Source organism: Nicotiana tabacum, chromosome 5 (genome assembly GCF_000715075.1).
Source record: "Nicotiana tabacum cultivar K326 chromosome 5, ASM71507v2, whole genome shotgun sequence".
In the NCBI taxonomy this organism is placed as follows: domain Eukaryota; kingdom Viridiplantae; phylum Streptophyta; class Magnoliopsida; order Solanales; family Solanaceae; genus Nicotiana; species Nicotiana tabacum.
Window position 1 is genome coordinate 27696596 of NC_134084.1, and position 18765 is coordinate 27715360.

Here is an 18765-nt window from a genome sequence, read left to right on the forward strand (position 1 = left end):
CATTTGTACTCAATTATATTTTTCTATTCATGTTATCCATCTTAGACCTAGAATTAATTATCATTAACTAGGATTTACCCTCTATCTTCTTATTTAATTAGTTTAACAAAAAAGCCTAATACTTTTTGGTCAAACAGTAACGAGTGCGAATGGCGCAACATGCGTAATAAAGTAAATAGGAAATTGCAAAAATATTCCTAGTTCTATTAAATGTCCTAGGAGGAACACACTACTGTCAACCTACAACTCTAATTCTCGACCTCCACAACTTCCTATCATGTGTTATGTACTCGGTAAGATGAAGCAATGACTTAATTATAATTAAATAATTTGTATTCTAACTTTAATTTACAACACTATAATTAAGCTTATCAATTTAGTATAAATATCAATTGCATAATTTTTTTGTAATACATAATAGTATCACGAGTTTGAATTCCAACTCATAAAATATCCTCTTTAGTACATTCTCTTTATAGTATCCGAGTCCTATCCAATTCAAAGAAGAAGCCCGAACACCGAACCAACCAAACCGGTCCACAAACTAAAAAACCCTAATCTGTGAGATATCAGGTCTCACAGTAACCTCGTTACTCATCTTACAGGTACGCAGCTTTTGCCCCCCCCCCCCCCAACCCCCCAATCCCATTCTCGCTTATCTCTGACATATACCTAAAATTCTATATACACTTGAATCATATCAACATTTAGGGTTTTTGCTACAAGTCAATTGTGTAACTCTTTTCTTCCTTAACCAAATTTAGGTACATATTCTTTATGACCCTCATACTCTAATTTTTTCTACTTTCTTTTTAATTTGTAGATTATGGTGCTTTTCTCTTTTGGATCTTTTTAGTAGCTAGGGTTTTGTATGTGTTATGTTGCTTTGCCCCTTAATTTATTTAATTCTTCAAGATTAGTTCCAATTTATTTATTTATTTTTGATTGGACCGATTTTTATCTAATTCGATGTGTTTTTTCCCCTGTTACAAAGGATTCATATAGCTGACTTGACTTAAAAGTATTGAGGCATAGTTGATGAGCAATTTATTTTTGTAATTTTTTAATATTTGTTATCATGTGCTTAATCACTAAGGAGGAAGATGGAAGAGAGAAAAATTGTGAAAATTTGATTTTGTTATTAAGGGTTTTTTCACTATTGATCTATTTCCTCTTCAAGATGTGTGGAAGTGCCTACACATGGAAGTGTGGCCGAGTAGTCAATGAAGTGGGAGCAGAACCTCAAATCTTAGAAGGGGCAAAAAATAGTAGGTGATTTCTTCCTACCTGCCTAAACCTTGGTGGTAGCCCGGTATCTGTGCTGGCGGGGACTAGCAGATACCTGGCGGAATAGTCAGGTCTGAAAATCATATTTTTTTTTTGGAATGTGTAATACTTAAGCAGTTTGTGTTTGTTGCGTTTTTTCTGTTTATCAAGACTGTGTATAACTGGTTAATTATGTTTATTAACTTTGTGGTGGATTTTGGGCCAATTCTTGTAGTAAATTATGGGTGAGACTGGAAAACGATCGCGTAGGGATGACGGGGATAGCAAGAACCAGAAGAGGAGGACAGAGAGAGATGAGAAAGGCGATGATGAACTAGTAGTGTACAGAATTCTATGCCCAGATAATGTGATTGGTAGTGTTATTGGAAAGAATGGGAAAGTTATAAATTCGATTAGAGCCGAGACCAAGGCGAAGGTCAAGGTGGTGGACCCATTTCCAGGTGCTAAGGATAGAGTTATAATCATTTATTGCTATGTAAAAGAAAAGGAAGATGTTGAGGTTGACGAGGAGTTCAATGAGAAAAAACCTCTTTGCTCTGCTCAGGATGCTCTTCTTAGGGTTTATGCGGCAATTGCAAATGCTTTGGCAGCTGTTGGAGATTCTGATAAGAAGCGTAAGGAAAAAGAGGAGTGTCAGCTTCTTGTTCCATCAAGCCAGTCTGCAAATATCATTGGTAAATCTGGTACCACCATAAAGAAGTTGAGAAGCAAGATGAGGGCTAATATTAAAGTTATTGCTAAAGATGCTAGCGATCCAACACATTCCTGTGCTCTCGAGTTTGATAACTTCGTTCTGGTTAGTTGTTTTTATTGTTTGGTGATAGTTAAATAGTGTTAGTGCATTAGGCAAAGCTTATAGATTTACATTTGCTCCTATCAAGAAAATGTTCCTTTTTTTTTGAAATTTCGGTGTTTAAGTGTTGTAGTTTATAACATGAATTGACAGCTTTTTTTACTTTGACTCAGATAACTGGTGACTCAGAATCAGTAAAGAGATCGCTCTTTGCTGTTTCTGCAATCATGTACAAGTTCACACCTAAGGAAGATATTCCTCTTAATACTAATGTTCCTGAAGTTCGTCCAAGCATTATTATCCCTTCAGATGTTCCCATATATCCAGCAGCTGGGATTTATCAAAATGTGGATCCTATTATCCCATCTAGATCTGTTCCATCTGTTTTAGGCACCACACACATACCAGAGCTTCCAGGTTATGTAGATGCAGGAAGCGCATGGCCGGTTTATTCTTCTGCTCTTCCCATGGTTTCTGGTTATGGTGGTGGTGCCGCTCAAACTGAGGAATTGACTATTAGAGTGTTGTGTCCAACTAACAATATTGGTCGTGTTATTGGAAAAGGAGGAGCTTCTATTAAAAGTGTAAGGCAAGCAAGTGGTGCTCGAATTGAGGTTGGTGATGCCAAAGCCGATCGTGATCAGTGCATCATCACAGTCATTTCCACTGAGGTATTGCTTTTTTCTCCAGACTTCTTTTGTGCTTGTGTTGGTGACATTTTGACCTTTTAGTAAGTCTGCCTTCTTTTTTTTAGGAACAATGCATTGCTTACCTCTCCTGCTAATATGGGGTATTATCTTTGCATGTGCTTTTCTTCTCCTAGATCATTGTGAAACAAACTTTCACAGAGTAACCATTGCTGATAGGATTTCATTTTTTTTTGTGTTTATCCTTACTAGAAGGAAACAAAATGCTAGGCACATTTCCTCCCTTCTAAACTTTGAGGTCTTTCATGGTAGGCCAGTAACAGCTCTTCCAATTGGTAAATGTGTTGATTGCTGAGGAGGTGGATAGTATTGATTTGTCGTTTTTGATATAGTAACTGTATTTAGTTGGTTGTTTATGTAGCTTTTGCAATTAGCTTTATATCAAAATAGTTTGTTTCATCTCGGGCGTCTTGTATTCCATGTATTAACCTTATTCAGCATTTGGTTTTCTGTAGTCAGTGGATGATCTTAAATCCATGGCAGTTGAGGCTGTCTTGCTGCTGCAAGGGAAAATAAATGATGAAGATGAGGATAGTGTAACTTTTCGTCTACTTGTTCCATCAAAGATCATTGGATGTATCATTGGGAAAGGTGGTTCAATCGTTAATGAAATCCGGAAGAGAACTAGAGCTGATGTACGTATCTCGAAAGGCCAGAAGCCCAAGTGTGCAGATTCAAACGATGAACTTGTTGAGGTCTGTCTTTCATATTAGTTGTAATCAATTGAGTTGTATTTTAATTGCTTATCTGTAAATTTCCTCGAGTCACTGACCATCATTATAAAAATGTAGGTGGCTGGGGAAATTAGTAGTGTGAGGGATGCCCTTATCCAGATTGTACTGAGGCTCAGAGATGATGTTCTGAAAGGCCGAGAAGGTAATTTTAATCCATCTGCCGATGCTGATTCTTTACGCGCTGGTGGTACTGGTCATTCACTGGCTCCAGTTTTGCCCAATGTTCCTCCGACCGCTTCTTTGAGCTATGAACACAGGGGTGAGACTGGAAATGGCCTTGGAATGCGTTCTTCGGGAAGCCTCTATGGTCATGAGTCATTCTCGGTATATTTCTGCATTACCTGCCTTCCACAAAGTTTAATTTCATGCTATGGTGCATCTGGGCATTTCAAACTCCATTCTTAATCAAGTTGCGGCCTTATAAAGTGCATCTTCAGTTGCTTTTCTCTCTCTTCATTTTTTTTAAATTTTCTGAAATAGCTGCTACAAGGTGATTCAGAAATGAAGCATTTGGAACTGGTGAATGTCTGAATGGTACTTGATGAAATTATGTAGACTAAAGTTATCTTGCTTTGGCAAAGGAGAGAAACCATTTAATATGTTAATATCATTAAAGTTGTGCCGTAAAGAGTCATTTAAATGATAAGCATTGAGGTCGCGATGGTCATTTTAGTAGAAGAATTGGCTTGATAGATAATTGAGAATTCTGTTGCCCCCACACCACCCCCAAGAAAAAAAAAGAGAAATAGCTTGAGAGTTCTTATGGTTCATATGGAAAGAGTAAGGAAGTTAAGCAGGGTAATTAGGCTTTCAGTTTGAAGCTGGTTTTTGAGGATACTGCTAGTTTTGTGTGAGAACATATTAACATCAACAGTTGAGCTGGTCCGCTGGATGGGAAGATCTACAACTGGTTTGCTTCACGGCCCATGTTTGAGAATTGACTGTCGGTGAATTCTTGCCGACAAGGGAAAAAGTTTTCTAAAACAAACAAAAAGAAGAATAAACTCCTTCCCAAAGGAAAGTAAGACGTGAAAGAAATACAAAAAAGTAGAAGGTTCATTGTCATTCATGAGTTCATCATGCAGTGAATGGGGTGTAGTGAACTCATTTTTATTGGAATAGCTAGGGATGGCAAGCTGTGCGGGTGCGAGGCGGGTTTTCTCTTAACCCGCAAAATTTCAACCCGCCTCGCATAGCAAATGCACCTGCGTTCACCCGCTCCGCATCTGCACCTGCGTCCACCGCCCTGCCCTGCACCGCTTAACTTTTTTCCCTTTATTTTGTTAGTTTATTTATTTTTTATGATATCTACATGTGGTTCCATGGATTCTGCTTCTTGCTGAATACTGTTCAGCATCATTTATTCTCTTAACTTTCGTTATTCCTGAATGCTTATTTACACTGCTTTTTCTGTTGGAAGAGGGGGGATGATGGCTATGGAGCGTACTCTTCATATTCCTCAAAGATATATGGCGGGTTAGTACTTTATGATGATCAATTAATTTATCTTTCTTTTTTTCTGAAGCATTATGTCATTTTATTCTGAGCTATATCATGTCTTTGAGCAGACCGCCTCCACCCACAGCTCTAGAGATGGTTATCCCTGGACATGCAGCTGGTAAAGTTATTGGTAAAGGTGGCTCAAACATAGATAATATTCGCAAGGTCAGTAATTTTTTGCGCCCTGTTTGAAACTTGATTTTATGACCGTCACTTATTTTCTTTGACTGTCAAGTTTACATGGTTGTTGAAATGGTCTGGCCTTTGAATTGTGAAAACTAACTTCATATACCTCATCCTGCATCTCTACTACTCTTGATATGTCAATTACATTATTGTAGTCAAGGCTGTTTATTATTGTCACGGACACTTTCCTGTAACAACCTTTTTGGTATGTGCAGCCTCCTCAACCCGAAGAAGAAAAATAACAAATGAACTTTTTCGTTTTTTTTTGTGTTGCATGAATGCCTTCATATGTGGGTTTTATGTACTAGTTGTTTTATCTTGAATCGCATTCAAAGTTCTGTATCTTACTATTCTGCTATGGTTGGCTTGCTTTCTTAAAGTCACGGGTCCTCTGCAGATATCCGGAGCAGCTGTGGACATAATTGATTCCAAATCCTCTCGAGGTGATCAAATTGCTATAATATCTGGTACACAGGAACAGAAGCGTGCTGCAGAAAACTTGATTCAGGCATTTATAATGGCCACTTGAGCAATAAGGACACACCTCTTTTTGGAGGTGTGACCTTGACTAAATGTCGAGGTTCCTTCTTCAGAAGTTCCTCTCTAGGATATGGTAGGTTCTCGTGCTGGAGAGAGTGTGTCATTGCGTAGGTTTGATACATTTCTTCTCTGTAGGAACGCTTGCAAAGATTGTTCATAAAGTTGGACCGCTTGTTCTGTTTTCTGCCTATTTAGGTTCAGCCATGTTGCCTGACAGGCTCTTTTCAATCTGCTCTGGGTTAGAACTTCATAGGGCATTGTCTTTCCTTTGATGGTCTTTCGTCAGTTCTTATCTTTTGGTGAATATGGCTTCCAAATTTCTCCTACTCTCCCATGCTCTTTTAACTTTATACGGAACTTTAGCTATTATCAGTTGTCAAGCTCACATTGCATGGAATTTCAGTATCTTGTTGCTGATTCCTCTTTGCTCAGCTTCTTCAGTAAGATCCTGTCTTGCTGATACGATGACATGTGGTTTATATGCTCTTCCTACGAGTTCAGTTGAATCCTCTGCTGTGTGCATGAGCACTATTAGGCATTTCCTAATTACCAGGGAGCATTTCTGAATTTACGATTCTTTCTCAAGACCTTCTAAAGAAAGAAATCTCTTGTGCTTAACTTGGGCTTGAAGTTATTGCTGCTGCTTATAATCATAGATCTACAGTTTCCATTGCCAGTTGCTTCCATGATTTCTAATTGAATATATGTTTTAATCTAATCTGATGCGATCCCCTTCATCTCTTCGCTATCTTGCATCTGTTTTCAGAATCTTTCAGGTCATCTATTCTCTTTACTGAAAAAGAATTAGGGAAGACATCTATCTTACACTAACAGCCTAGATCTTCAATTAGGAAGACTAGACCAGACATTAAATTTAGGAGCCAAAGGAATTACAAACAAAAAAGTTGTGATGTGTATATATATATATGTATGCCACCTATTTTGTTCTTTTATTTAATTGTTACCAAAATTATCTTGGTACTAGCAAAGGAAATTTCTTAGAAATTTTACTTTCTTCCTTTTCTTTCTAAAAACAGGTGAACTTCTTAGAGATTGATTCCCAAGTTTTTGGTCTTTTTCCTGTCTAAAGCTTTCATCCAAAGGTCTATTTAGTCTCAGTGGGGAAAGTAGAGACACTTCTGCACACCTTTTTTTCTTTTGTGCTTTGTTCATCTCATTTTTTGGGGATGAGGTTTGTTCATTTCATCTTTCTTGGTGAAAGCTCGTTGAGCACTCAGTAACACGTCTCAGCGTAAGACATGATTTTCTTAGCAACTTGCTTGCATCAATATTTTCAATCTATCAATCAATATGCATCAATTCTAAACTAGTAAGTGTCAACTATACGAATCCTCTGCATCTTTTCCGTTCTATTCAGGCTATTTCATTCTCTTGCTAGTAAAATTGTGTTCCAAAGCATTTTAGAGGTTATCTGAATCTTCACACTTATCATTCAATGTCTAGTCTCTAATGATACTAAAAAGACTCTTAGCAAACATCGGACCTGCCGTAAGGTGCGACAATAACTAAGAATTAACTCCAGTTAACTGAAATCTCTTGAATTCATTGCGCCATTATGTTTTCTCTTACCTAAGTTCTTATATATTTCGGGAGATTCCTGTTCTTTTGAGATTACTCTTAGGTCTACCTTTCTCCTTTTTAGCACCTTTAATCACCATAATGTTATACTTACTAACCAGTACATTGGAGGTTTATGTGGGACATGGCTAAACTATCTCATGCGTCTTGTTATTTCGATCTCTATGTGTGCTTCTTGCACACTTTGCATGATGTGATTATTTCTAATATTGTCCAATCATTTATGACTACACATCAATCTTAACGTCCATTTCTATGACACTCATCTTGTATATAGGCAAGAACTTAGATGCCCACCTTCACTCCCATATAACATTACCGGTTTTACAATTTTCATATAGAACTTGTGAGTCACTGTGTAGCATTGCTCTATCTCAGCCATCCTATTTTAGTTTAATATTTGACATCTTCATCTATCATCTCATTTACATTGTAAACTAAGCCTAGATATTCGACGTATTTGCATTTAGGCATCAATCATCCAATTCACTTCTCCCTCATTCTTCTATGAGTGTTGAGCTTACCGTGCATATAGTTTGTCTTACAACAACAACAAACCTAGTAAAATCGCACAAGTGGGGTCTGGGGAGGGTAAAGTGTACGCAAACCTTACCCTTACCTTATTACGGTAGAGAGGTTGTTTTCGAAAGACCCTCGGCTCAAGAGAAGTGAAAATGAAACAATAAACAGACAGTAGCAACAAGGTAATTAGACATGGGCGCAAATGGAGATACGTACAATAACAAAGATCTAAGAATATAACACTACAATAATAGAGTCAATCTTGCTGGAAATAATGACACCATGGGGCTAAGAATAGGAAAATACAAGACTATTATTAATACTACTGCGAAGACTAGACGAAACTCTAGATTGCCTGTTAACCCACAACCCTAATCCTCGACCTCAACACCCTCTTATCGAGTGTCATGTCCTCGGTAAGCTGAAGTAGCGCCATGTTCTGCCTAATCACCTCACCGGTACTTCTTAGGCCTCCCTCTACCCCTCCTCTGACCCGCCATGGTCAACCTCTCACGCCTCCTAAACGGAGCATCATGATCTCTCCTCTTCACATCTCCGAACCATCTTAGCCTCGATTCCCGCAACTTATCTTCTACAGGAGCCACGCCCACCTTGTCGATAATATACTCGTACCTAATCTTATCTTTCTTAGTATGCCCACACATCCGTCTCAACATCCTTATTTCCGCTACTTTCAACTTCTGGACATGAGATTTTTTGACTTGCCAACACTCGGCTCCATATAACATGGCCTGTCTAACTACCGCTTTATAGAGCTTGTCCTTAAGTCTAGGTGGCACATTCATGTCACACAAAACACCAGAAGCGAGCCTCCGTTTCATCCATCCCGCTCCAATACGATATGCGATATCCTCGTCGATCTCCCCGTTACCCTGTATCACAGACCCATGATATTTGAAACTATCTCTCCTGGGGATGACTTGTGTATCCAGCTTCACGTCCACTTCTGCTTCATGGACCCCAACACTAAACTTATGCTCCAACGCATATAGTTTGTCTTATCCTAAATTCTCTACTCTCTGGAGTGCTTTTCTATAGTTTCAGCTTTTGGTTGATTCCTTCCAAGTCCGGTGAACTAATGTAGTAACGTTCAAGTATCATGTACAATGGAACATTATCTAGTATACTATTGCCAATTAGTTTACTGTTCCATCACTAGGGGAAGCAAAAACCAATTTCAAGGTGATTTTTAATTGAAACCTACTTTCTCTCGTGTTTCTCGTAGTTCTGACCAGCTGACCGTTCCTGGTACATAACTGAATTTATCTTTTCAAGTAGCCAGTACAATATTTCTGTTGATATTCTATTCTATGTTTCTCTTGGTCACTAAAGATCACCTGGAGATTATTTTTCTGCTCCTTATAAGTTTCTATCAATCTTTAAGTAGAAAAATATAAACTCTGTTGTAGATCAACCAAGCACAATTTCAAACCGGTTCTCCATCACTCTCTAATGTCCCTAGGTCTACTATATTACCATTTTCTAATGGTTCATAGAGGACTCATAAGTGTAATACCACTAGTTCATACAATTTTTAATATCTCCTTTGTTACTATATGTCAAACAATGTACCCTCTCCACTCATTTAACATGCTTCTTGCTCCTTGATGCGACATTGAATGGCTGGGTTGGCCAAACTACTTTTACGATTTCCAAGGCTCTGCTTGAATATACCGTCTAGACTGCATATTTTTTCTAACCTCATATTCTTCATGGCATCCTTTACTTCGACAGATATAATTCTACAAATGCAGCTAAGGTTTCTCACTGTCATGAATGTATGAAGATTTGTAATATTTTTCTCTTGATTGTCAAAACTTAGAAAACATTTGTCACCATACATCTTTTCATTTCTTGTTATCTTTCATAGGTAGCCCCAATGAAATCGAATTCTAAAGTTAGTTTTTGCTTTGTGTTGCTGTGTCTCTGTTCTTTCTGCCAAATCAGTGACCCATTGGTGTTGTGTTCAGTTATCTTCTAGACTCTTCGGCTTCCTTGTTGTCCTTCTCATCCCCTTCCTGTTCTCTTAAGCTAGTTTGTTTTTGGACATAATTAGTGCTTCTGTTTGTGTAAAGGATTATCCTTGTGTTTGAACTCTTTCTTCTTGATAGATTGAGTACTAGGAATCAATTTCTTGTTTCTGTTATGATGCTTGTCAGTATTCAGTTCAACTCCTTTTTTTTTGAGTCATCAGTCCTTGGAGTGAAGGTCTCTAGGTTCACACTAAGGATGACAATATGAGTAGTAGACAAGATCTCTGGCTTTCAACACTTTGTAACAGTCTAGGACATTGCTTTCTCATTTCAGTACTAGGAATCAATTTCTTGTTTCTGTTATGATGCTTGTCAGGATTCAGTTCAACTCCTTTTTTTTTGAGTCATCAGTCCTTGGAGTGAAGGTCTCTAGGTTCACACCAAGGATGACACTATGAGTAGTAGATAAGGGCTCTGGCTTTCAGCACTTTGTACCAGTCTAGGACATTGCTTTCTCATTTCAGTACTAGGAATCAATTTCTGTTTTCACTATGAAGCTTGTTGTGCTCGGTTCTCCAAATTTCGTATTATCCTGTTTGGACCTCAGGTCTCTAGGTTAGCAATTAGAAGACGTCTGAGTAGTAGAGAAGAGCTCTGGCTTCCAACTCTAGTTTTCGGTCAGGTGATAGAGATGATATCGAACTTCTAGTGAGATGATATTGCTAGGGATATAAATCTCCATTTGTATGAAGTTTGTCCTGACCTCGTGTAGTTTTTATCTCATTCTAGCAGAGGTCTGCCCCAGGTGTCCGGGCGAATTTAGTTCTTGAAGTATGTAATTTTAGGTAACTTTGTGGATTGAGACACCTTTTCATAAGCCATTTTGTGATAAGATTAGTGATTGTAATTTGTACATATCTGGTTTGAGACACTTACCAAGCAAACACTGGTCTTTGTCTCAAGATTTGACAAGTAGGTTATGACTTGGGAGTGGTCTCTTTTCTTGCATTTACTACTTTTTATGCACATTTATCTATTTATTTATTTGTGGTAAGCAAGGCTTGGTATTATGTATTTATTCAATTCAACTTTTTGATACAAAATGGTATGAGTATGGCATGTCTTCGACTATTTTCCGTAAAATCTGATTTATTTTGTTTATGTCGTTGATGCGCTAGAGGTTGGCTCTTGCAAATTGTGTTTTAAATCTAAGAGCTGCTTGATGAAAATGTCATTTATCTCTATGATTCTTTTGGCTGTTTGGACCATCTCTTCAGTGTGTTTTGCACTTCAAATGCAAAGCTCTTTGGACTATGCGTCCTATCGTTTGTTCAGTCATATATTTGTTGTACAATGCTCCTCTATATTTTCTAGTTGAAAAATTAATATATTTGGTTTTGTATGACTGAATGTTTGACAAGGGAAACTTTGGACAACATCCTCCTTTGTTATACCTCTAAAAATCAGCTGCCGTCTTGCTCTTTTTGTTTTCCTTCTTTTTTTCTACGGTGAAAGTAATGAAAAGCAAAATAGTTGAAGATATTAGATAAAATGATAGCATATTCATTTTGCTGTCAAATTTACTTTTGAGCTGAAATGTTCCATTAAGTAATTATATGTTTGCTAGTTTGAAGAATCATACGAATGTAAAAGCTAGTGTACGCATTGAGGGTGCAAGATTTGTAAGTATCCATTTTGCATTGTGGTATCTGCTAAAGTATGAAGTGGGGTTTGGCTAAAATATTTCTTACTTAAGGTTATGCCTGTTCCTGCATATTTATGCAGATGACTGGATACGTTTACATTTTGGGAAAGATGAGCGTTATTAATCAATAAGATTAAGGTGAAGCCGTATTTTTCCCCATTAACACCGTCGATAAGGCTTGAATTTGTAATATAATGGAGCATGGTTCGATATTGTGTGGGTGAATTAATTTCTCGAGATTGGTTTGTTTCAGTTCAACGGAGTTTTATCTTGTAGTCCATTACAAATGCTATTGCAGTTAAATAACACGGGAGAACCTTACAGCGAAAATAGCATGGGCTAGTTAGTTTTCTGTCTAGTAATTGAAAATAGCCAACGTTTGTAAAGTTATTAAAAAATAGCTATTTTATGCGGAGATAAAATCTGAACAAAAATAACATAAAATCTGGGCAAAAATATCGTAGCTGAAGCACAAAAAGTTCCAGCACAATATGCTGAATTATGGAGTTCTTGCGTATAAACTTCCAGCTAGGGGTGTATAAACTGAACCGGAAAACTGCATCAAACCAAACCGATTAAAAAATCCGACTAGGTTTGGTTTGATTTGGTTTGGTAGTGAGTAAAAAATTCGAACAAAACCGACATATAAATATATAATTTTTATATATACTTTTAAGACTTTATATAGAATTTTCTTTACAAAATTTTTAGAAATATTTAGGATTCTCTTATGGAATATAATATTTAATAAAATATGAAGTGCTCCATTTTTATTAGCCTTAAATAATGGGTTATATGATCACTTTCTTATCAAGTATTACTGAAATGCGTTAATTTGTTTGTTCTTCCATGTTCATATGTCAAGATTTATTAAATTCTTATATCTTTTTCGAATTTGAAGTGATATTTCGATAATCTAAAATTAAATAGAACTTATCATTAATTAGGTATCATATTAATTTTTATGTTTAATTATTAAATTCGTTTAACCTTGAAAGTATACATCAACGAAAAATTATTGTCAGACGACTAAAAAAATAACTATCATGTGTTATTAACAAAATTCTACCATAAAAATATTTTAATAGATCATATGTTTGTCATTTTTTTCAATTTTTACTAAACATATATTTACTTATAAAAAGTTTAACAAAGTAAGATTGAAATAATATTCACGTAACAAAAAAATTCGAAAAACTCGACAAAACTGAACCAATCCAACCCGATATAGTTGGTTTGGTTTTAATAAATACCTAACCAACTCGGTCCATGTACACCCCTATTTCCAGTATATTATATTGGAACTTTCGTTCAAATTTTATCTTTACTTGAAAAAATGACTAAATTTTGTTTACTTTTGAAATTGTCGGTGATTTTCAATTAACAATTGTAAATTAAGCTATTTCTGATTTTTTCAGTTGCATGAAGGTTCGGGAATATTTTTAGGTCCAAATTTTGTTCCATTCAGTGATGTAGGTATTTATTAAGAAATATATTTGATAGTTAAGAGCGAAATACTTATAAAGAACAAGGAAGTTTAAACTAAGATGTTTTTAAACTGTCCAAGACAAACCTCAGACCCGTACAATTAAAACTTCAGGCCCGATTAGACCTGTCAAATGGGTCGAGTCTACGATCCAACCCACGTAACCTATTAAAATATTTGATGATAGGCTATAATTGCATATTTTAGTCGCTTATTACACTCTAATTTACTGCACTTTAGTTGAGTTTGAGCTTTAATTGCTAATGTTTTGCACTTAATTGTGTATTTTATGCCTTCTAGGAGTGATTTCGAGCTATATAGATATTATGGAATGAATTCAAGTGATTTGGAGTTTTGAAGTCTAAGTAAAAGCTCAAGGAATTAAGCCGGGATCGTGTTCTGGGATCAACAGATGATAGTTAAGAACGAAACAAAGAATCGAGCGGGCATACGACGTATTGTCTAGTAAAATGCACATAACTGTTCGTTCAGAACTCCGTTGGGCTCCACAATATATCGTTGGAAAGTTATTTGAAAGGGCTACAACTTTCGTGTTTTGAATTTTCACGAATTCCCATTACCGCGGTGCGTAGAGCAGCGCGTGATGCGCCGCGCCTGTGGAAATTTCCTGTAGCCTGTCAAAATTAGCAATCTGAACTTTCCCACTGCCACCCCGCATGATGCCTTGTCCCATGCGGCACGGTAGTGCAAATTTTACAAAGTGAAGAGATTGTGTGGGTGACTTTCTATGCTATTTTACCTATGTTAGTTTAATTGAATAATATTTTTTTTAGAAAAAAAAAGATTGGACTGTTCCCGACGATGGATCTATAAGACAATTTTCTTGAGGGATTTAAGTCTAAAAAAAAAAGATTTCTTTGTAGGTAGTGTAGTAATTCCCTCTTGATTTTTCTTTGTGCCGCGATTCTTTTCCAAGAGTTTTGTTTGAACCGGGTGTAGTAAGTTTTTTTAGGAGTAGGAGCCATGGTGATATGAATTGAACTGAAGCAATATCTCTTGACTTTGTTATGCCTTGAGAATAATGAGTATTTTGGTTGTGATGCTTAGACTTAGTTTTTGACTCTAGTATAAGTACCTTAAATCGTATGATCTTAAATTTGCTTAACTGCTTTGACTAGAGTGTCTTGATGAGTCCAATCTTGAGTGAGTTATGTGCCATGTGTGTGTGAGGTTTGTTGTATTCTGTGCATTGCATTTGATGTCTAGAACTTGCCCCGTGTGTTTGCAAAGCGAAATAGTAGTTTTGTTTAGTCTTGGAGTGATATAGGCATTTCTTTGCTGAGCCAGATATATAATTTACCCGCCTAATTGTTATGTAACGTAGTTAACCCCTTTGAGCATGTAATCCTGTTTCTTTGGCAACCACATTACAAGCCTTACCCCTTTGTTTGAATTAATCATCTATTCGAACCTTTTCACCTCTCATGAGCACTTGAATTGTTATGAACTTTGTAAAAGTTAAAGTATGAGATGATTGGTTTGGCTTTTGAGTGGAACTAATGAGATAAGGAGAAATGTGCACTATTTTGAAAAAGTAAGAGCCACTTGAATTGGAAAAGAAAAAGAAAAGAAAGAAAAAAATAGTTGTATTTTTGCAAAAAATATTCCTTAATAAGTGGTGGTTCTTGATGTAATTGTGCTTAAAGAAGTATGGGGTAATATACATTGATGTGAAGGTGGAGTTTTGGTTTGACATAAGTGGGGTTCTAATTGTTAAAATGTATGTATTAAAGTGTTTAGGATAGTCACTCTTATATCTAAATGTATCATACCCGTCCCTCAGCCTACATTACAACCAAATAAAGTACTACTTGATCCTAGACTGAATGAGCTCGATTAGTAGAGTAGTACACTACGTGCAAGCCTATGGTGCATCTTTTGTGGCATATGAAAGTTATTTCTGAGAGTGAGTGGATTCTTTCTATCTTGAGTTCCTAAATTGTTCTTAACTTTTATGGTGTGTGGAACTACTCTTTTTTATTGTGTGAGGGCACTTGATTCATGAAGGAAAGACAATATTGTGGACCTCTATGTTAGAGTAAGTAAGTAAGTTGTGAATAATACATGGTACTTGTGAGTCAAATCTTGAGGTGAAGATATTACACTATTGTGCTATGATGACCAAAAATGTCATCTTTAAATTAAATAATCATCTCAATGTTTTAAGACCTTGAAAGCGCTATCAACAATTCCTGGACTTGCGTGCACAGTCCGTATAATTTTTCGGAAGGGTTTTATGTGAAAAATGCATTAAATTGTAAATTAGAGCTTTAAAACTAAACTGAGTTGACTTCGGTCAATATTTTGAGCAAACAGACCCGGATCTGAGTTTTGACCATTCTGGTAGTTCTGTATCATGATTTGGACTTGTTCATATGCCCGAAATCGAATTCGGAGGCCCCTAACTCAAATTATCGCCATTTAACGGAATCTAGAAATCTAAGGCTAAAGATTTCTTAAGTTTGATCGGAGATTTGACTTTTGAGCAAACGATCCCGGATTGGAATTTTGATGATTCCAATAGCTTTGTATGGTGATTTCGGACATAGGCGCATGTTCGGATTTGGATTTGGAAGTCTGTAGGATAATTTGGCGCATTTTGGCAAAAGTTGAAAAATAGAAGATTTTTGGAAAGTTTGACCTAGAGTTGACTTTTTGATATCGGAGTCGGAATCTAGTTATGAAATTTTTTATAGCTTCGTTATATCATTTATGACTTGTGTGCAAAATTTGAAGTCAATCGGACTTGATTTGATAGGTTTTTGCATCGAATATAGAAGTTGGACATTCCTAGTTTCATTAGGCTTGAATTGGGTTGTGATTCACGATTTTAGCGTTATTTGATGTGATTTGAGGTTTTGACTAAGTTCGTATGATATTTTAGGACTGGTTGATGTTTTTTGTTGAGGTCCCGAGGGCCTCAGGTGGATTTCGAAAGGTTAACGGATCGATTTAGACTTGAAGAAAAGCTGTTGCATTTTTTTCACAGCAGCATGAACAATAGCCTTGAACAGTAGCCGTGTACAGTAGCAGTGAACAATAGCCGCGTACAGTAACACGCGTGAACAATACCGCGAAAAATTCTGGATAGTGCATAACGAGCAGTCCGAGTTTTCTCCATTTTTGGACTTCCAAACTCGGTTTGGACGATTTTCAGAGACAAAGTTCACCACAAAACTTGGGGTAAGTGTTTTTGGTTCCCTTGTGATTATATTCCATGAATAAATCTTCATATTTGGCGTTAGATTATTGATATTTGAAGGGAAATAGAGGAATTTTCAAAAATTCCATAAAGATGAATTTTCGAGATTTGAACATCGATCCGGAGTCGGATTTGAGTAAAATTTGTATGGTTGGACTCGTGGTTGGATAGGGGTTCATATTCCGTAATTTTTGTCGGGTTCCGAGACGTGGGCCCCACGGGAGAAATTTTAGTGCAATTTCAAATTTTCAATGGAAAATGTAGAATTTCATATGGAATTAATTCCTATAATTAGTATTGACTAAATTGAATTAACTGTGACTAGATTCGGGTCGATTGGAGGCCGATTCGAGGGCAAAGGCATTTCGAAGTAGGATTTTGCTCGGATTGAGGTAAGTAATGATTGTAAATCTTGTCCTGAGGGTATGAAACCCCGAATTTCACTTTGTTTCACTATATTGAGGTGATGCACACGCTAGATGACGAGCGTGGGGGCATGCACCGTTGGGGATTGTGACTTGGTCCGTCCCGTAGCGACTCTTAAGTTGCGTATTTGACTGAAAATTATTTGATTCTTGTGTTTTGGAAAATATTACTATGTTTTGGGCTGAATGACATATTTAGGCTTCGTGCCAAGTTGTTGGACCCTGGAGGGCTTTTCCTTATTATTTCCTCACTGTTTTGACTTAAGATATGTACTCAGTCATGTTATGTTTTTATTGATTTTATAACTCAGTATTTATTATTCCTTGATGCATAAAAATAATATTTTGGGCTGAGCACCCTGTATTGCTGATAGCCCGAGTGGCTTGTGAGGTTAATGACTGAGAGAAGCCGAGGGCATGATTGTTATATTGATGACTGAGAGAGGCCGAAGGCCTGATTTTGAGGATTTTATATATTTATGGATCAGGCTGCACGCCGCAGCGATGTATATATATGTATATGGATCGGGCTGCACGCCGCAACGATATATGGATCGGGCAGCACGATGCAGCGATATGTTGGATCGGGCTGCACACCGCAGCGATATAGCGTTTGGGTTGTAGGAGCTCCTCTGGAGTCTGCACACCCCCAGTGAGTGCAGTCGACTATATATTTATGGATCGGCCTATACGCCACATCGGTTATTATAAGGTACCTATTGAGCGTGAGTGCTGAGTGTGAGCGCTAATTGATGAGAGTTGAGTCACGAATGACTGAGAGGCTTACCCGAGGGGCTAGATATATACATATGAGTGATACTTTTCCCGAGGGGCTTGTTTTTATGAAATTACTGTTTTCACTCCTCTTTATACTGAGCCTCTATTGAAAATGTTGAACAAATATTTTGAACAACTTTCATTGAAACTGAAATTTTTATGTGATATTCGTAATTTAATTACTGATTTGGCTTTGTTATTTCCACTGAGATTTTTATGTTATGAGATATATATGAGGGATAGTGATGATTACCCGAGGGGATTTTTATGACTTATGTTGCCCGAGGGGCTATTTATGATTTATATTGCCCGAGGGGCTATACGAGTGAGTTTTGCCCGAGGGCCCAACTATGTTTTTATCATTTTAATCACTATTTCATCACTTGTTTTGAAAACTGCTGAAAGATATCTTAAATAGATTTTTACACATCTTCAAATGATTTCCACAAAAAAAAAACTGAATTTTTTACGAAAGGGTTTGATTTATATGCTACTTTGGAAGCACACTGTACTTGTTGTGGTGTTATGATGTGGATTATGTATTTTCTTACTGCTCAGTCTTTATTTACTCTTATTACTTACTGAGTTGGCGTACTTACATTACTCCCTGTACCTTGTGTGCAGATTCAGGTATTTCTGAACCCGATGGCAGGTGTTGATTACTCAGTGGTAGGTTCCTCAGAGTTAACAAGGTAGCTGCCTGGCGATAGCAACCCTACTTTTCTCCCTCCTTATTCTTCTTTAGTGTATTCAGTAATTTTTCCGGCTGCGTTGGTCTTGGTGTTGTCAGACAGTTGTAGTAGATGCTCATGACTAATGACACCCCGATGTCGGGCTTTTTTTTTCCCGCACTGTTGATTTGTTCTAAACGCTTTTAAAGGCTTATTGTTAAATACCTTTGATTTTATCCTAAGAATAAAGATATTGATTGGTTTTGAGTTTGTGTCGGCTAGCCTAGTTCCATGATGGGCGCCATCACGACCGGGTTGGTTTTGGGGTCGTGACATGTGCTTAGTCTATTTTAAATATTCTTAGTGTAATGAGTTAGGAGAGTTGTTTAAAAGGTCGTGTCTATATAAAGTATAGTTTGATTGCCTGAGTACAAGCAATAGTTTAAGTGTGGGGTGTTGATGATAGGCTATAATTGCGTATTTTAGTCGCTTATTACACTCTAATTTACTGCACTTTACTTGAATTTGAGCTTTAATCGCTAGTATTTTGCACTAAATTGTGTATTTTATGCCTTGTAGGAGTGATTTCGAGCTATGTAGATATTATGAAATGAAT

General features: G+C 36.9%; 1 protein-coding gene across 3 annotated transcripts; it reads left to right on the forward strand.

Annotated features, from left to right (window-relative positions):
• Window positions 1–466: 466 nt before the first annotated feature.
• LOC107819928 (KH domain-containing protein At4g18375) lies at window positions 467–6073 on the forward strand. Of its 3 annotated transcripts, XM_016646119.2 has the most exons (9): window positions 476–605; window positions 712–764; window positions 1502–2083; window positions 2254–2751; window positions 3243–3482; window positions 3579–3845; window positions 4942–4997; window positions 5090–5186; window positions 5605–6073. In XM_016646119.2, the coding sequence occupies exons 3-9, from the start codon at window positions 1508–1510 to the stop codon at window positions 5734–5736; spliced, it is 1866 nt and encodes a 621-aa protein (XP_016501605.1). In that variant the 5' UTR covers window positions 476–605; window positions 712–764; window positions 1502–1507; the 3' UTR covers window positions 5737–6073. The 3 variants fall into 3 exon arrangements, with proteins under 3 accessions (XP_016501604.1, XP_016501605.1, XP_016501603.1); XM_016646118.2 differs by lacking the exon at window positions 712–764 and having other exon boundaries at window positions 467–605; XM_016646117.2 differs by lacking the exon at window positions 476–605 and having other exon boundaries at window positions 629–764.
• Window positions 6074–18765: the final 12692 nt, after the last annotated feature.